Genomic DNA, 15,643 nt, shown 5'->3' with positions numbered 1-15,643 from the left:
TCCCTTTTTATATATCTCTTATCATTCTCCTTGATCCCTTTACTCCCACGATGAAACCTTCCCTGCTCTATACTACCCAATATTCTCACCATAAAACACATTTCCCCTCTCATGATTCCCATCTATTCAAGTCGGAAAGGATGCACCTCCAGGTACTCCTCAAACGTCGACGGTCGGCCTCGGGCGTTTTGAACAGACCAGGCAATTGACTCCTCTTGATTTGGGCCAAAGTATCCGAATTCTTCGTTGAAGCTGAACCCATCAACGAAGATATCAGCCAGCACACGAGGCAACCCAAAGCCCACTATGCCCTCCTTAAACTCCTTAACCGAGACCTGCTTATAAACGATCGTCTTTCCCGTATTTTTTGAGAGTATAGCGGCTACTTGCTCCATGGTGTATATTCCAGCAGCACCACAGAACGTCTTCCCCTCGTACTTGTCCGGCTCAGCGAGGATGGCGCCGACGAATTTCCCAGTATCGCCAACAGCGTCGATCAAGGGGAACTTGCTCTGAGGGGAGACGTGGCGGGCTAAAACCCAGGTGCCGTCCGCAGCCTGTTTTGGAGCTAAGAAGAATTGAGACTGGAAATTCTCCATGAATGATGCACCCGCGAAGAAGGCGCTCTTGATGGAGAGGCCGCGAATATACTCCTCGATTTTGGCCTTGGCGTCGAATGGAAAGACATTGGCGTACTTGCCACCAGAAATGTCTTTGATTGCTGTCAGAGTGCTGAAGATGATGTATTGAGCACCGTTCTCAACGGCGACGTCGGCGATGGACTTGCCGACGTTATATTCGTCCTCTAAGGCGTTGGGGCCGAAAGATGGTGTTGTCACAGAGAAAACGGTGTGCACGCCGACTAAGGCTGCCTTGAGGGAGGCCGGGTCATTTATATCACCCTGGACGACTTCGACTTTCCCCTTGAGCTTTGTGGCCTTCTCTGAGTTGACATCGCGGGTGATTGCGCGGATCTTGTATATTTGGGAGAGCTCTGGGTCGTTCAGGACGAAGTTGAGGACGGAACCGCCTTGCTGGCCAGTAGCGCCGAGGATTGCAAGAATATTAGACATTTTGTTTGGTGTTTGAGAGTAAAAGTCTCAGGGTGTTGATTTTATAACTTGAGTCGTTGGAATCACTTGAAGCTTGATGATGCTGATGCTGATGATCCTTTTTAAGAAAGCAGGCACGCTTCCTCTTATTTAAACCCATTTTGAGCCGATAAATGAAGAACTAACTAGATGCTAATCAATAATCAGTACACAATCCTTCTGCATCGTTGCAACGAAATCAAACCCACTCGAGTATTTTGTCATCTTAGACAGCCCACATCGCTCACCGCGGGCCGGCTCATCCCACATCGTTCAGCCCACATGCTGCATTAAACCCCACCCGCCCACATAGCTCATCCCATATCGCTTATCCCGCGTCGTCCCCTACTTCAACCGCCCACATCGCTCGATCCTTCATCCCACATCCCACATCCCACATCCCACATCCTACATGATAAAGAAGGCCGCCTACATGGTGTAACTCGTATTATTCACTGAATTGAGAAGCAATCCTTCAGAGTAGGCCTGAGAGCGGCTCCGTCGAACGGCCTATAAGGTCATATTACCATAATGTTCCAATGTCACCACCCTGAGTGCAGCCGCTCTTACAAACGAAGGGAACACCTCTTGCGCCATCAGAAGGCCCATACCAACCTGCGATCGTTTGCTTGTCAAGTTTGCCCTTCCACTTTCAACCGCAGGTAAGATGTAAAATTTCGAGCAAAATCCCCAAGTATTCCGCCGAAGACGTGCCAACATATTTCCATAGTGACTTGCTCAATCGCCATATCGCCCTGAGCCACAGCAAATCCCCAGTAAACCTCGAACTATCGAGCCCGGCAAGCTTTCTCACACCAGAACCCAAGCAAAATATCGAAAATAATGTACAGACGAAGTCTGACCATGAGCGCAGAGAATTGGCTCTTCGGCGGTTAAGTGACAGCATGATGATTAGTCTTGGAGCAGAATTCGCCCAAGCATCTAACAGAAAGTTACTTGAGCAGCTTTATTTTTCCACGTTACATCTGCATTGGCCCATTTTGCATGAAAGAACCTTTCAGAGCGAGGCTCAACCTGAACAATTAGTACAGGCTGTCTTAGTTGCAGGTTTGTGGATGACAGGTACGGCCAAGGCAAGGCAACAAGCAGAATTCCATCATGACAAGATAGTTGAGATTCAGTGCGGGAATTCCGTAATACAACCCCCTCCAATATCCCCGGCCTATTATAGACCTTGGAACTGATCTATATGACACAGTCACTGCTCGAACAACAGAGTGATATCTTTAATGCACCTCGGCCCGAGTTTCTTCCCTTCTTTCAAGCCATCATGATTTCAACAATCTTATTGACTCATAGGGCAGCAAGTGGCATTCCATCAAATGTAATAGATAATAAGCGCCTCTTGCGGCTCACGGTATACAGCAAACGTCTCTTTCGATTGTTTAGCCATGCTGGAGTATTCGATCAGCAGAGAATTAATGCCGAGAACCCCCTCAACCCGCTCGTGCGAGAACAGTATCAAAGGTGCGCTACTACAGGCGTATTGGCAAGTTCCCATTCTAACATGTCTAGACTCGCTGTTATTCTATTTAAAGCAACGGTTCATCTTAATGCCGTCCTCATTACTCACCTACCAAAGTTCCGTCTCCTTGACTATTTCGATCCTGCGATGCTAAACGTCCGAGTCCCGTCGTCGCAGGAAATATGGAATGCGAGCAGTAAGGATTATTCGCAGGACGTCCACGGCCGTGCCTTAATTGGAAGTTTATTTATTGGTGATACGGACAATCGTACCTACCAAACGTTAACGTCAATATCAGCGTGTGATTTCTCAGCGGGGATGATTCTTGGGTGCTTTAATAAAAGACAGCCTGACGAACCTCTCCTTGACTTAGTGCGCAGAATATCACCATTTCTGGCTTGGCACTTCAACGTCCAAGATAACGAGGAGGTAGAATAGAATATGACGACGAATCATCTTGAGCTCACGAAAAGAGGGTTGAATGCACGTGAATATATCTGTAATATTCAGGGGTAAGATGCACGTTCTTGGGGCAGCAAAAAAAGAGGAAAGACCGCTTTGCATGCGAACTATATGCCGGTTTCCTATGTGCGAATGGGACTTGAACCACGATATGAGAATAACTTCTACATACGACAGTCGAATTTTATAGGAGCCTCGTCGGTAAACTTAGGCAATAGAGTTAGTTCTAGGTAGAATGGCGATGCAGGAGGTAAAGTGCAAGCAGTGATGTAAGTTAAAGGACTTGTTCTATTGTTTAATAGTTTATTTCATACAACCAAAACGTTTCACCTCCTTGATGGTGCATCCCGGAGGAGCCACGGGTTTCCAAGGAGGTCTCTAGCCGTCAACCTGTCTTCTGGCACCCACCGAAGCATTTTGCCGACGAACTCTAAAAACAGCTTTTTTTCTTCTCCTTGTAAAGATGGAGTATTGTCTCCAAGATTGAGATCTGCTAAGGTCGGATCTTTATATAAGAACTTGCCTTCGATGTTGTTAGCAAAGTTGACTGATAATCTTGATATCTCTTACCATGGGAGTCAAAAAATGGACCTCCAAAGTATTCATTGACACTTGTACAAACTCTGCCGTCAGGATTTTCAATAGGAGGCTCCCATTTCCAGCTGCGTGCTTCCATTTCCCGATCAAGAAATTCTTTTAGGGGGGGACCTAGAAGTGCGTGCAACACCGCTAGTAGTAGTATACTACCTATACAGAAAGTCTTATGTGACATACTAATCGAACGGCCTCACGATTATTGATGCGAGTCAAGAGACTCACATGCTCAGACAAGCATAGGGGTGAGTCAATCTAGTGTCTTTATTCCGTCCTAATTTCAGAGCTACTAGGCCAGTGGGCCACTATGTGAGCTTGGTTTAAGACAATCCGCGCCATTGTCGTCCTTTGGCTGGCTGAAGCGAAATTACATTAGATTAGAGGCTCTAATCACCAATATAACGAACTGAAACAACGGCAGATTAGACCTGATTCAATAGTGAATGCCAGCTTACACTTAATGTAGATCAATCAACGGAGCCAGCTGATCCCATCTATTTCACCATAATAACGCATCTTTCCAACAACAAACATAAAGATCTTCTTACTAGATATTCACCACACATCAATCGCTGTCCATCCTTCACCATCGAGTTATCCTCCGAAATTCGAAATCATGAGGCTTCTTCATATCGCAGTCGCAGTTTTCGTGACGTCCGTTATTGCTGTGCGGCAAGGCCCGATCACTAGAGGCTCCGGATCGGCTATGCCCACGACTACAGCTAAGACCTCACCAACATCCGCCAGTTCTAAGACTACCATTATTTCCCAAACAACTTCTGAGGAGTCGTCAGCAGCGCCAACCACAACCACGGTTAGCTCCTGTGAGGAATTTAACACCCAGATGTCTGCGCTCCAAGCACAGAAAGCTATCGATATGGTAAGCGAGCTTTAAGAAGGTACAGGAACTAGTATTGTAAGCTGATGCATGGTGTTGCAGAGAAACTTAAATAGCCCTAGAGGATATACCAAAGCTAATCAGATGGCTGTTAATAACGATAACATCGCCATTGCTCGGCTTGCTCAAAATATGCCGAGAGTAAGTGACCATTAAGTGTACACAAGCTATTGCTCCAAGCCTCTAATATCTAAGCAGGGTTGTTAAGCGACATTAGTCCATGAATCAAGCTATTGTGATGCGAACATTCAAGTTAAACCTAGATGTTTAGAAGTTTTCTAAACATAACAAGGAAGAGTGTTGCGTTAAGGATAAAGGGGCAAATTTTGCTATCGGAAATGTATTTCGCTCATTAAATGTTCGTTAGCTCTTGCTTGGAGAAGTGTTAACTAAGTTAGGACTTAGAATATAGTTTATATTCTTTATTCTATAAGGGGCTGGTTTTTCTATGCTACACTGATGAACCTGTCTTGCTTTAAATCTAGATTCAGCCTGTAAATGACGGATCCACAGCTTCAAAAGAGCGCATAACGGCCATTGTTATTACTAGGTAGCCTATAATAACATTATGTAAGCTAGTCTTGAGAATTTCCTCTCAAATAACACCGCTTTCTGCCTGCCATTCCATGACTAACCCCCTAGGCAGATTCAGAAATTGACCAACCGTTTCGCGTTTTTAGGCGCTCTTAGGCCGCTTCGGCGGTCGTCGAAGGTGGAGATGGACGTGCCCAGTGGCAGTGAAAGTAAAAGCAGCAATGGCCTAAGAGCGGGAACATGGAAGCGGAAGGCTGACAACAGGGGACGGTTTTGGTGGTGGTCTTGGCAGCAAAAGCGATAGCAGCTTAAGGAGAACTGGGCATCCTGTCCGCTCTGCGATACATAACCTCGAGATCGGTAGGTTACTAGTCGGGTGGATGGCCACCAGCTAAAACCTACTCTTGTATGTTTGTGTAATTTTTTTTATAACTATCTATTAGTGTCTAGTGTAATTCTAACAACAATGTCCTTCAAGATCTAATTAAACAAGCTGTATAAACCGAGACTGCAATAATCACCCTATTCGGTGATAAACACTAGACTCTTGACGCTTCTATCACCAAGCCCCATTCTCACACAAGTTGCCTCATACACTTAACACCCCCACCAACGCCAATCCAACAACCAACGCCCCGCCCAGCGACAAGTTCCTCGCCGGCCCCGCATCGCTGAAGTTCCCCGCCTCGTCCCTCGTCCCCGTACACCCAAAGTTGATATTCGATTTCTTCAGACACTCATACATGGCCTTTTCGGCCACAAAATCGCCGGCCATGCAGTATTGGAAGCATGGTTTATCATCGTCGTAGATCTCAGGTTTGGCATTGCTACAGCATGTTGAGAAGGTTGCGTTGTGGTTGGCGATGGTGGAGTAGAGGGAGGAAAAGCAGGAGGGTCCGCTAGGGGGGTTGATCTATGGAGGTTAGTTGAGGGAGAGATGAGTGAGATGGGAAGACGAACGGCGCCATTGATATATTTTTGGCAGACATTGGGGACGTTTGCGCTGTAGATGGTTTCGTTTGCGTTCATTTTGAGGGATGTGAGTAGCACTGTTCTATTGTAATACAGGGATGGATATTACAGGATAGTTCAACAATGGGCGAGACCTGTCATATAAGTAGCAAAGCTCACATTTAATTCTAAACATAGCGACGTTTGTTAATGCTTGCCCTGGTTTCCTTGTCAAGGTATGCTTATGGGAATCCTTCGTATTGTGAATCCTTCCCACACATACAGCATCTGTTCTTGGCGCCGAGAAAGCGCCCCATATCCCAAATTGGAATAATTATGGGTAATTTTCATAGGGCGCATGGTAGTTTTATACGTCATTGCGCTGGGATTTGATCGAGCTGACATTTTTAGTGTTGACGATCACCAACGCCGTGGGTTAGAAAACTGGCTGAGATCCATGCCGGGGCCCATCTTTCTCCCTTGGAGTACTGATAATCGCCAGTAGCGATTTTATAAGTGGAACACGGTGACCGGAGTTCCGGTAACGTCGGTGTTAGATGGTTTACCTGGTGCCAACGAACTCGGGCCGCCAGAGAGCATGAAATGGGGCTGTTTGGGGGTGAGAGCCGATACCCCCATTAAAGCTGATAGAAATCATTATTTTAGCTGCCTTTAGCGTAGCTAACCTAGATAGCTTCAGCCCTATATGATTAAGAGAATGTGTTTTGCCTACATTGCTGTGCCGTTATAGACAGCCCTCTCCAGATTTTGGGCGGCATAAGTACACGACGCTTGAGTTGAAGTTGAATCTTTCATTGTATGTTCGTCGCCCATAATGTAGGGTGATGCAGAAATCGCATATAAAACAAGTGTAATGAGAAGAATTGAGTCGTGATAACACATTCTACTTGACAGGTATAGCTGTAGGCGTTGTGTCAAGCTCCAAGGCCATCTTAGAAATCACCGTACCCTGGTGGGATCATAAATTGCACAGGCATATCTAATTGCCCAATGCGAATCGCATACCCTTTCAAATGAGCGCTCTGCTGTAAAGACGTCAAATTGGATGCGGGAAGTTCTCGCCAAGCGTGAAGCCATTCGTGTCGCTCTTGGGGAGATAATTGCTGCCCAGGGTTCATAGGTTTGTACTTCGTCGCAAAGTACAGAAAAGCAGAAATAGCTATGCAACACTTTTGCATCTGCGGGCCGAGATTGCGAACCATGTCATCAACCGGTATCATAATATCTGACTCGATCAATTCGCGGAGCCGGTCGGGTTCTACATGTGGACTAGGTATCATTTTGCCGTCCAACGACAGGTGTAGCTTCCTCAGGTGCGGAAATAGCCTCGGCAAGTCCTTTAGAAAGTTGTTAAAGGCTGAGACTCCGTAAAGCGATGGTTCATACGGTTCACTGTCAAAAGGGTTGCACGTCCAACGAATTCTCACTGATGTTATACTGGCGAGTCGTTTAGGGAGGAGCACATTTGGTAGTAGTCGAGGTAAGACGGGGCCAGCCATGTGTATTGTACCCGGTCCGTATCGCACATCTTGTAGCTGCTGAAGCAAGGGATTACCAGTCATGTATACTGTATTCGTTCCGTAGAGCACATCGATGCACTCGGCGTAACTAATAAGACGAAAAAGAGTCAGTACTGATCTGATATGATTAATATGAAATGAAGCACTAACGCCAGGCGGCATGATAACAACCAGCCCATAACCCCAACTGGGCGGACACCAATGCTGGTATGGAATATTTCACAACAATCCGTCATGCCCGGGAAGCAGCTATCGTCACCAATTTCACGCTCCACCAGATCCGGAGCCGGGGCGTGCGAGCTGCGATAGCACTCGCCACTCAACCACTGCCATTTTTTCCTTTGGGCCCTTACAATTCCCCATCGGGGCTCTGGTGGGGGGATCCGGGCGCCGCCAACTCTTTGTGTGCGGTTCGGTTGGCGCTCACTGAGTGGTTTCATCGGGTAGTCGAAATAGAGATCCATGTGGATGGTCCTGTCACCAAAGGCTTCTCTTAGGATCTTGAGCCGTATCTCAGGCGGGAGCTTCTGGAAGAAGGCGCTGTTTGCTGTCGCAGAAGCAGCGGATTCGACGAGTGACTCTCGAGAAGGTGAAGGAGTGAGAATGCGGGGCCGGGTCTGAGGAAGGGCAGGGTGTGACGGGTCATCTGCCTTGGTAGCTACGTCCCAGAGGTTCCCAAGCACCCTAGCCCATTCAAAAGTTGGGCCGATCATTTTGTCTCTTTGGGTTTTAAATAAATCAGTGTTAGGTTGCTCGCCCGAAGGCATTCATCCATCGTCGCAGTGGTGTGGAGGGGTGTGGCACAGGTGCCTGTTAACATATGGTCCACTTTTTAAGGTTTGACTTCAGGGTTCACCCGCACGGTTAAGATCGACAACGTGGCTGGAGTGGTGTGGCGCAACAAGAAACAGTCGTATCATATCTGGTGAGTATCATCACAGTACTCGTAGTCTAGCTATTTTAGTTGCTCACACAGTTCTTTCTTCCAATTTAAATATAAATTTATTGGCTTACTTCCATCTAATAGCGTAACCGCAATAATGGCTATTCTTCCTTGTTGCCACGAGCAAGACTACCAAGCCATCGATAACAGCAATAATGGCTATTCTTCCTTGTTGCCACGAGCAAGACTACCAAGCCATCGATAACAGCGAAAACGCAGACAAACTATCACTTGAAGAGGATCGAATATCACCCCAACCATCTCAATCCCACCTGCCTCCGCCAAGTTCGCAAGACGCACCTCGCCAGGTACCATCAGAAATAAAGGCGGAATTTGATGAAATTCAAATTGACTGGCCAGTTCACGATGAAAAGTTCTTGCAGGATTGTCTTATACCAGCGCTCTACCTATTATTTCTATCTGCAGTCGCTTCTGGAGTCATATACGTATTTGGAATCGGGACTCGATTTAGGGAGTGTTCTTACATGCTTATGGCTCCATATGTCTAAGTTGTGGGTACCATGGGTGTCATACGATAATTAATGCAAGTACTCAACTATTTTTAAAAATAATATATATTCACATGAATACTAATAATTTATAGTAATCGAAGCAACTGCAAATTTGGAAACTGCTGAGTCTTCCAAGAAGCGCTATTATTTTAACTTTTATGTTAAGTGCGGAAGAAATATTAGGAGAGCAATTTGTTTAGTTATTTTGGTCAACGATGAACCTTGGGAACAGCGAAGGTGGCTAGAAACGGAAACTAGGGTTAGATCTCTTCACTGTGTAAAAGTTGAGGAGGCACAAACAGCAGATGAAGACATCAACATTCACGCCCGTGTTCTGGACTTAGAATTGAACATGTTTCATATCTCATTTATATATTCTATATGGTATATACATCTTCCTGCGAGCCCTTAAATGTTTGAGTAGGTGACAGCTCCTTCATGATCTGCTCATAAACCGCCCATTGTGCGGCATTAACGACAAAAGCTCGCACACTGCAAACTCCCAACCCACGGAAGAACACAGCTGCGCCTTCCTCTCTATAAATCCGTCTAGCCATCTCTATAGCACCTATTCGACCTTGCTTCACCACGGCCACTCTCGCTGCACCAAGCAGCGGCGACCTCTCAGTGGCAGAAAGCGTCTGTGTCTGCACCCTCGTCTTGATAACATCAAGAGGAAAAACACTAGCCCATGTCACGACGCCCGCAATACCTCCGCACAGGAGTGATTTTGCCGCCTCAGCTTGTTGCGAGCTATCTTCTCCCATTTGTGCTGCTAATATCCTCTTACCAAGCTCATATGACCAAAAATAGAACCCGTATCCAATGCTGTCTCGTAGCGCCGTCACTGTCCCGCCATAATACAAACCCTTGATGCCTTCGGACCTGATGACCGAGCGTGCCAGCGCGAAAGAGGAGATGGGAGTATTCGATACCTGTGCGCGGCACTTGATCAGCTCCGTGGGCGAGCTAACCACCCAAGATGCCAATCCTCCTACTGCACCGGCAATAAATGTGGTGTATAGATTTGTGGCTGGTCCCGGAGATTCGGGGTTGTAGCCGGGGTTTAGAAAGGCGGTGGTGCGGTTGTATGTCATGAACAGCAGCGCATTGAGAGCGCCATATCCGAGAATTGGAGCGGTGGCGCCCCGGATTAAGGAGGAGGTGCTGTTGAATTGTGACGCGTATGTTGAGGGGTGTGTGGCAGTGATAGCGGTTTGAGGGGAGGATTGGAGGCGGACTTTGATGAGGTCCAGCGGGTTGCCAATGAGGATCCCAACGGCGCCGGAGATGTACCCGGCCCAGAAGTCAGCGGACATCGCGTGCTTTATTTAAAGCTCTCTAGATTGATCGAACTAATGGCCGACGGAACTCCGTTTATGCTTGGCCCTCCTACGATCCTTTGGTCTCCATGTGTGGTTCCTGGCGACCAAGTTAGGCGTGGAACGGGCTTGTCGGTGGACTCGGTTTTATTGCTTCGTAGTGGGCACACAGGCCTGCCAGGTGCCTCTGAATTAGCAATATTCGAACCCAAAAACCAACGCCTTTGTCGCCTCTATCTTAGCTTGTTATTGCGCTCACCGTGCCATCGTCATGATGTGGCGGGGTATTTCTCTCGGCATATCCGCCGCCCCTCATGAGCAGAGGACTGCCGTGATTGGATGGGATAGACATGTTAGTGGGGCAGGCCTGGGGGTTCTGATAAAGAGGTGCAAGTATACGTGAAATATCCGTAGAAAATCAGATTTTGGAGCTGAAAGACAAATTATAAGAATCGAAATAGATTTGAAGTTTAGAGATTGTTCGAAAGACAGTGCGTTACCCTGCATATGTTTGTTGTCAAGCTGCATTTTCTGTAGTGTGATGTTGCATAGGCACAGACTCAGATGTAGCCAGGAACCAGCGATCCACGTGACATCGCGATGAGACCGTGATGACCAAGTCGCGGTATGGTCAGTCTGATATGTAATAACACCAATCAACGACGCGTCGAGTACCACAACTACGATTGAACTCGACAACCATCTTCAAGGCACGTACAGCTTTGAAGCGTTCTGAAGAGCAATGTAAGTGCCATTATTCGGTCGGCTCCCCACGTCATCTAATAAGTCAAAGGACGATTAAGTCTACAACCGCGAGCGATGACAAGGAAAACGCGTCGACACCAAAAAGTGCAGCTCCTAAACGTCTGTATGGCGGAACACCACAGTCTGTAGATAGGCTAATTCGACCATTTAAATGCCCCGGCTCGGCTGTTGCAACTCGAGTTTCGGAGAAACCAACGCGGAAACGACGAAAGGTTGACTATGGAGGAGCAGATGGCGAGAAGGAGGACGGAGAGAAGCCGTGGACAAACGAAGACCGCCTTGCGCTAGCAAACCGGGACGTCAACAAATTCCCAGTCTTTCAAGTTAAAGATAAGGATACAATGTTTCGACAGCGTTTCGCGGTTCCATTGATCAATAAAGATGTTGGTGGTTATAATCCTAATCGCCCGCCACCGACGCTAGGCCTGAGGCAAGGAGCAGTTTTCATTGCAAAGCCACTACATGATCCAGCGGGAGAGTTTGCGATTGTGCTATACGATCCTACAATCGACGGTGTACCAAAAACGATTGAAGAAGCCAAGAAAATCGAGAGCAGCCAAGAAGTGGTAAAAGTGGACGAGCCCATCATCCACAAGAGTCTGGCAGATATTCTTGGTATCAAGAAGAAAGTCGAGGGAGAAAGGCCGAAAGTACCGGTAGTCATAGATCCAAGGCTTGCCAAAGTTCTTCGACCGCATCAAATCGAGGGTGTTAAGTTTATGTACAAGTGTGTGACAGGCATGATCGACGACAGGGCAAATGGTTGTATTATGGCCGACGAAATGGGACTTGGGAAAACACTGCAGTGTATCACGTTGATGTGGACGCTACTGAAACAGTCAACGAATGCTGGAAAGCCGACGATACAAAAGGCCATTATTGCTTGCCCTTCGAGTTTGGTCCAGAATTGGGCTAACGAATTGGTGAAATGGCTTGGAAAAGACGCCATTGTGCCATTCGCTATTGATGGCAAAGCCAGCAAAGAAGAGCTTACGCAGCAGTTAAGGCAGTGGGCTATTGCCAGCGGCCGGGCTGTGACAAGGCCTGTCATTATTGTGTCCTACGAGACACTCCGTCTTAATGTCGATGAGCTCAAAAATACCCAGATTGGGCTTATGCTGTGCGACGAAGGTCACCGACTGAAGAACGGTGACAGCCAGACATTTACTGCGCTCAACAACCTGAACGTTTCTAGGCGAGTCATTCTGTCAGGGACACCTATACAAAACGACTTATCAGAATACTTTTCGCTGGTCAGCTTCGCGAACCCAGACTTGCTCGGCACACGGCTCGAGTTTAGGAAGAAATACGAGCTTCCTATCCTTAAGGGACGAGATGCCGCGGGTACTGACAAAGACCGCGAGAGGGGCGACGATTGTCTTCGCGAACTGCTGGGTGTTGTCAACAAATTCATCATTCGCCGGACGAACGATATTCTGTCAAAATACCTGCCAGTTAAGTACGAGCATGTTGTCTTCTGTGGCCTCGCGCCATTCCAACTGGACCTCTACAACTATTTCATCACAAGCCCTGAAATCAAGGCTCTTCTCAGAGGCAAAGGAAGCCAGCCCCTCAAGGCTATTGGCATGCTCAAAAAGCTCTGCAACCACCCTGACCTTCTCAACCTCTCTGATGACCTTCCAGGATGTGAACAATACTTCCCAGAGGACTATGTTCCAAAAGACGCCAGGGGCCGTGACCGAGACGTTAAGCCCTGGTACTCAGGGAAAATGCAAGTCCTCGACCGTATGCTAGCACGCATCCGACAAGACACGAATGACAAGATTGTCCTCATCAGTAACTACACCCAAACCCTCGACATATTCGACAAGCTATGTCGTTCCCGCGGCTACGGCTCCCTCCGTCTCGATGGCACCATGAACGTATCCAAGCGCCAAAAACTAGTCGACAAATTCAACGACCCGGACGGCCCCGAGTTCGTCTTCCTCCTCAGCTCCAAAGCCGGTGGGTGCGGTCTCAACCTCATCGGCGCCAACCGTCTCGTCCTCTTCGACCCCGACTGGAACCCCGCAGCCGACCAACAGGCGCTGGCAAGAGTCTGGCGTGACGGGCAGAAGAAAGACTGTTTCGTGTACCGCTTCATCGCCACCGGCACTATCGAGGAGAAGATCTTCCAGCGCCAGAGTCACAAGCAGTCCTTATCGTCATGTGTCGTTGACTCGGCGGAGGATGTGGAGAGGCATTTCACGCTTGATAGTTTGAGGGAGCTGTTCCAGTACCATGGCAAGACGACGAGTGATACGCATGACACGTTTAAGTGTAAGCGGTGTAAGCCGGATGGGAAGCAGTTTTTGAAGGCGCCGGCGATGCTGTATGGTGATACCAGTACGTGGAATCATTTTGTGAATGCGGGGATTGAGAAGATTCAGGATTTGCTGCTGAGGCAGGAGTTTGGGGAGAAGGATGTTAGTGCGGTGTTTCAGTATATTTCGCATTAGAATGTGCAGCTTGGTTTTTTGGGATGTTGTTGGAAGAGCCGGAATTTGTTATCAGCGGGGCGTTTGAGGGGCGGTTGAAAGGGGGAAGCGTATATTTTAGATAGAGGGGTGTCTGATTGACTTAATGCAAATGAGAATGATGAAATATAAGAGAATATGGACATATCAAGCACACGATGCAATAAGCTGTAGAGTAAAATGTGTCTTCGTTATGACTTCCGTGTAGACAGTGCTATCAATTATATAGGGTATCCTAAAGTCTCTACAGATGGTGTTACAGTATGTTACAATTATATGTTCTTACAAGGCCCAACTAGGCATCATTGCTACCGCAGCAATTAAAATGACCAGACATCTATTCCTCTCTGTCAAGCGTATCCCTAATCCTCGTCTGCCACGACCTGAACCTCCCAGGCGCAAACTCATTCATCGTCCACAACAAATGAATCGGCGTCCTCTGCGCCTTCTGCTCCCTTGAAAACAAATACCTAGCCTGCATCTGCTGGATATCAGTGACGACATCCAATGTCTCCTCATCAAGCTCTAATCCCGATTCCTCCATCTCTTCGAGCAGTTTAATGACACCGCTGAAATCGTCGTACTGGAACCAGTAGATCCGCAGAAGCTCATTGTATAATGCCGTCGTTCCACCGAGAACGTGGGACACGAGACCTAGAGATTTGATTCGGGGTAGCACGTTACATGCTAGAGGCGAATGTTTTGCGAATGAGTGGTGGAGGAGACGTAGTCCGTAGAGGAGGTATGAGGCGTACAGCGGGAAATAGAGGTTTATATCCAGAGGCTCGGGCGCTGGCGTCACTCCCGTAGGTTCCTCTGCCGTCATCTCTACCGCCTTCTTGGAAGATTTGCGACCCTTCTTCTTAAGAGGTGGTGGAACTGGGGCCTTTCTTTCCTCGAGTCCGAGACGTGGGATGAGACTGAAGACTTCCTTCTCCATGACTGCCCAAAGAGCTATATCTGTTGGTGCAGCGCGCATTGCGGCTTCCACTCTTTCTTGCTCCTGTTGTCTGAACTCTTTGTATTTGTCAATCGGTTTTTCTTGCGGGGGTTGGTTCGTTCGAGAAGGTTTTCCTTCCAGGCCAAGCGCTCGTGCGGCAACGGCTCGGAGGGCTATGGGGTACTGTTTCAATGTATCGAGGTTTTTCTCGCGGGGTTGGCTTGTGAAGAGGGTGTTTTGTGGAAGGCGCACAGCCTCTTCCATGATTGAGTGGAGTTTCTCTCTTGCGTTCTCCTTGTTGACCTCAGATAGGTCGACCAGCGATTGTTCCTGAGGTCTGGTGCTCTGCGAACGAGCGTAGATATCGGAAAAGATGCGCTGGAAGGTGTCCCGTTCTTCTAGTGTTATCGTAGACTCTCCCGGCTTCCTGGCCGATGGGATAGTGAAGTCGGGTTCGCCCTCGTATTCCGAGAACATATCTTCTTCTTCTGCAAATGGGTCGTAGGACTGGGCCATGTCGAATTGGATATCATCGGCCTCAGACACTGCATCGGTTGTTACTTGATCTGTTCGTCGGCCAAAAGATGGTGAGTCCCATGGAACATCCTCCTCCTCCTCCTCGACTTTGTTGGACTTGCGGTCTACAATGTATCTCCTAATCAACGGTCTGTCTTGTGATATAGGAGTCTCGGTACTCGAAGGGGTGGCGGCGTCAGGGTCCTCTTTGTCACTCCAAAGGGTCCTGCTGACCCTCATACAAGAGCTACCGGAGCTATGGAATAACTGGGATCGACTTGGACGAGAAAGTATGAGTCTCAGTGCCGGTTGTCGCATTGGCTTCCTGCTGCTGCACAGCGTCCTGGTCTGGTATAGGAATGGCATTGAAGTCGCCGCTGAATGAATAGCCCTTGCGCCTTGGGAGGATATGTTGGAGGCCATGGTTTTGGTCGGCCTAGCAGGTAGAATACTGCTCAAGGATACGGCGTTAATTCATCAGCGTCCGAGCTGTACTTCAAGAATTCGAGTGGCCGTGTCTGGGCTGATGAATTTGGGACAACTTTTTTGGAGCCTCTTTGTACGGAGGTCCGACGTCACTTAATTTACCAATAGCGCAGTCACGTTCCTAC

The 15,643-nt window shown here is 47.9% G+C and overlaps 10 protein-coding genes across 10 annotated transcripts; 4 read left to right on the top strand and 6 right to left on the bottom strand.

Moving 5' to 3' along the window:
• Window positions 1-2: 2 nt before the first annotated feature.
• On the bottom strand, window positions 3-1,290 carry VE01_08452 (uncharacterized protein). The gene has a single exon (XM_018277875.2). The coding sequence runs from the start codon at window positions 1,071-1,073 to the stop codon at window positions 123-125; it is 951 nt and encodes a 316-aa protein (XP_018127075.1). The 5' UTR covers window positions 1,074-1,290; the 3' UTR covers window positions 3-122.
• A 165-nt stretch (window positions 1,291-1,455) lies between these two features.
• Window positions 1,456-3,356, top strand: VE01_08451 (uncharacterized protein). The gene is made up of 4 exons (XM_018277874.2): window positions 1,456-1,753; window positions 1,822-2,245; window positions 2,311-2,579; window positions 2,628-3,356. The coding sequence occupies exons 1-4, from the start codon at window positions 1,623-1,625 to the stop codon at window positions 3,013-3,015; spliced, it is 1,212 nt and encodes a 403-aa protein (XP_018127078.2). The 5' UTR covers window positions 1,456-1,622; the 3' UTR covers window positions 3,016-3,356.
• Window positions 3,357-3,365: 9 nt separating this feature from the next.
• On the bottom strand, window positions 3,366-3,715 carry VE01_08450 (uncharacterized protein; the record flags this gene model as incomplete). Its single annotated transcript, XM_018277873.1, has 2 exons — window positions 3,366-3,562; window positions 3,610-3,715. The coding sequence occupies 2 exons, from the start codon at window positions 3,713-3,715 to the stop codon at window positions 3,366-3,368; spliced, it is 303 nt and encodes a 100-aa protein (XP_018127077.1).
• Window positions 3,716-4,249: 534 nt separating this feature from the next.
• On the top strand, window positions 4,250-4,772 carry VE01_08449 (uncharacterized protein; the record flags this gene model as incomplete). The annotated part of the gene is made up of 3 exons (XM_018277872.2): window positions 4,250-4,513; window positions 4,574-4,672; window positions 4,730-4,772. The coding sequence occupies 3 exons, from the start codon at window positions 4,250-4,252 to the stop codon at window positions 4,736-4,738; spliced, it is 372 nt and encodes a 123-aa protein (XP_018127027.1). The 3' UTR covers window positions 4,739-4,772.
• An 882-nt stretch (window positions 4,773-5,654) lies between these two features.
• Window positions 5,655-6,094, bottom strand: VE01_08448 (uncharacterized protein; the record flags this gene model as incomplete). Its single annotated transcript, XM_018277871.1, has 2 exons — window positions 5,655-5,978; window positions 6,026-6,094. 2 exons carry the CDS (start codon window positions 6,092-6,094, stop codon window positions 5,655-5,657), a joined length of 393 nt encoding a protein of 130 aa, XP_018127028.1.
• Window positions 6,095-6,969: 875 nt separating this feature from the next.
• On the bottom strand, window positions 6,970-8,270 carry VE01_08447 (uncharacterized protein; the record flags this gene model as incomplete). The annotated part of the gene is made up of 2 exons (XM_018277870.1): window positions 6,970-7,645; window positions 7,708-8,270. The coding sequence occupies 2 exons, from the start codon at window positions 8,268-8,270 to the stop codon at window positions 6,970-6,972; spliced, it is 1,239 nt and encodes a 412-aa protein (XP_018127021.1).
• A 197-nt stretch (window positions 8,271-8,467) lies between these two features.
• Window positions 8,468-9,352, top strand: VE01_08446 (uncharacterized protein). The gene is made up of 2 exons (XM_018277869.2): window positions 8,468-9,044; window positions 9,105-9,352. The coding sequence occupies exon 1, from the start codon at window positions 8,656-8,658 to the stop codon at window positions 9,007-9,009; it is 354 nt and encodes a 117-aa protein (XP_018127022.1). The 5' UTR covers window positions 8,468-8,655; the 3' UTR covers window positions 9,010-9,044; window positions 9,105-9,352.
• Window positions 9,353-9,375: 23 nt separating this feature from the next.
• On the bottom strand, window positions 9,376-10,835 carry VE01_08445 (uncharacterized protein). The gene has a single exon (XM_018277868.2). The coding sequence runs from the start codon at window positions 10,329-10,331 to the stop codon at window positions 9,390-9,392; it is 942 nt and encodes a 313-aa protein (XP_018127019.1). The 5' UTR covers window positions 10,332-10,835; the 3' UTR covers window positions 9,376-9,389.
• Window positions 10,836-10,991: 156 nt separating this feature from the next.
• Window positions 10,992-13,731, top strand: RAD54 (DNA-dependent ATPase rad54). The gene is made up of 2 exons (XM_059463963.1): window positions 10,992-11,078; window positions 11,128-13,731. Coding segments are annotated over exons 1-2 (2,433 nt in total). The 5' UTR covers window positions 10,992-11,076; the 3' UTR covers window positions 13,559-13,731.
• A 29-nt stretch (window positions 13,732-13,760) lies between these two features.
• VE01_08443 (uncharacterized protein) lies at window positions 13,761-15,567 on the bottom strand. Its single transcript, XM_018277866.2, has one exon. The coding sequence runs from the start codon at window positions 15,453-15,455 to the stop codon at window positions 13,914-13,916; it is 1,542 nt and encodes a 513-aa protein (XP_018127025.1). The 5' UTR covers window positions 15,456-15,567; the 3' UTR covers window positions 13,761-13,913.
• Between the last annotated feature and the right edge of the window lie 76 nt (window positions 15,568-15,643).

Source organism: Pseudogymnoascus verrucosus, assembly GCF_001662655.1.
Source record: "Pseudogymnoascus verrucosus strain UAMH 10579 unplaced genomic scaffold scaffold_50, whole genome shotgun sequence".
NCBI lineage: Eukaryota > Fungi > Ascomycota > Leotiomycetes > Thelebolales > Thelebolaceae > Pseudogymnoascus > Pseudogymnoascus verrucosus.
This window is presented reverse-complemented; position numbering and strand designations above follow the sequence as displayed.

What these genes read in the sequence shown, in the direction of transcription:
- VE01_08443 (XM_018277866.2), bottom strand. Translation starts at nt 15,455, where the DNA reads ATGGCCTCCAACATATCCTCCCAAGGCGCAAGGGCTATTCATTCAGCG.
- VE01_08446 (XM_018277869.2), top strand. Translation starts at nt 8,656, where the DNA reads ATGGCTATTCTTCCTTGTTGCCACGAGCAAGACTACCAAGCCATCGAT.
- VE01_08452 (XM_018277875.2), bottom strand. Translation starts at nt 1,073, where the DNA reads ATGTCTAATATTCTTGCAATCCTCGGCGCTACTGGCCAGCAAGGCGGT.
- VE01_08451 (XM_018277874.2), top strand. Translation starts at nt 1,623, where the DNA reads ATGTTCCAATGTCACCACCCTGAGTGCAGCCGCTCTTACAAACGAAGG. An exon ending in CCTTCCACTTTCAACCGCAG is followed by an intron (nt 1,754 to 1,821) that starts GTAAGATGTAAA and finishes ATATTTCCATAG; the next exon opens with TGACTTGCTCAATCGCCATA. An exon ending in AGATTCAGTGCGGGAATTCC is followed by an intron (nt 2,246 to 2,310) that starts GTAATACAACCC and finishes TATATGACACAG; the next exon opens with TCACTGCTCGAACAACAGAG.
- VE01_08445 (XM_018277868.2), bottom strand. Translation starts at nt 10,331, where the DNA reads ATGTCCGCTGACTTCTGGGCCGGGTACATCTCCGGCGCCGTTGGGATC.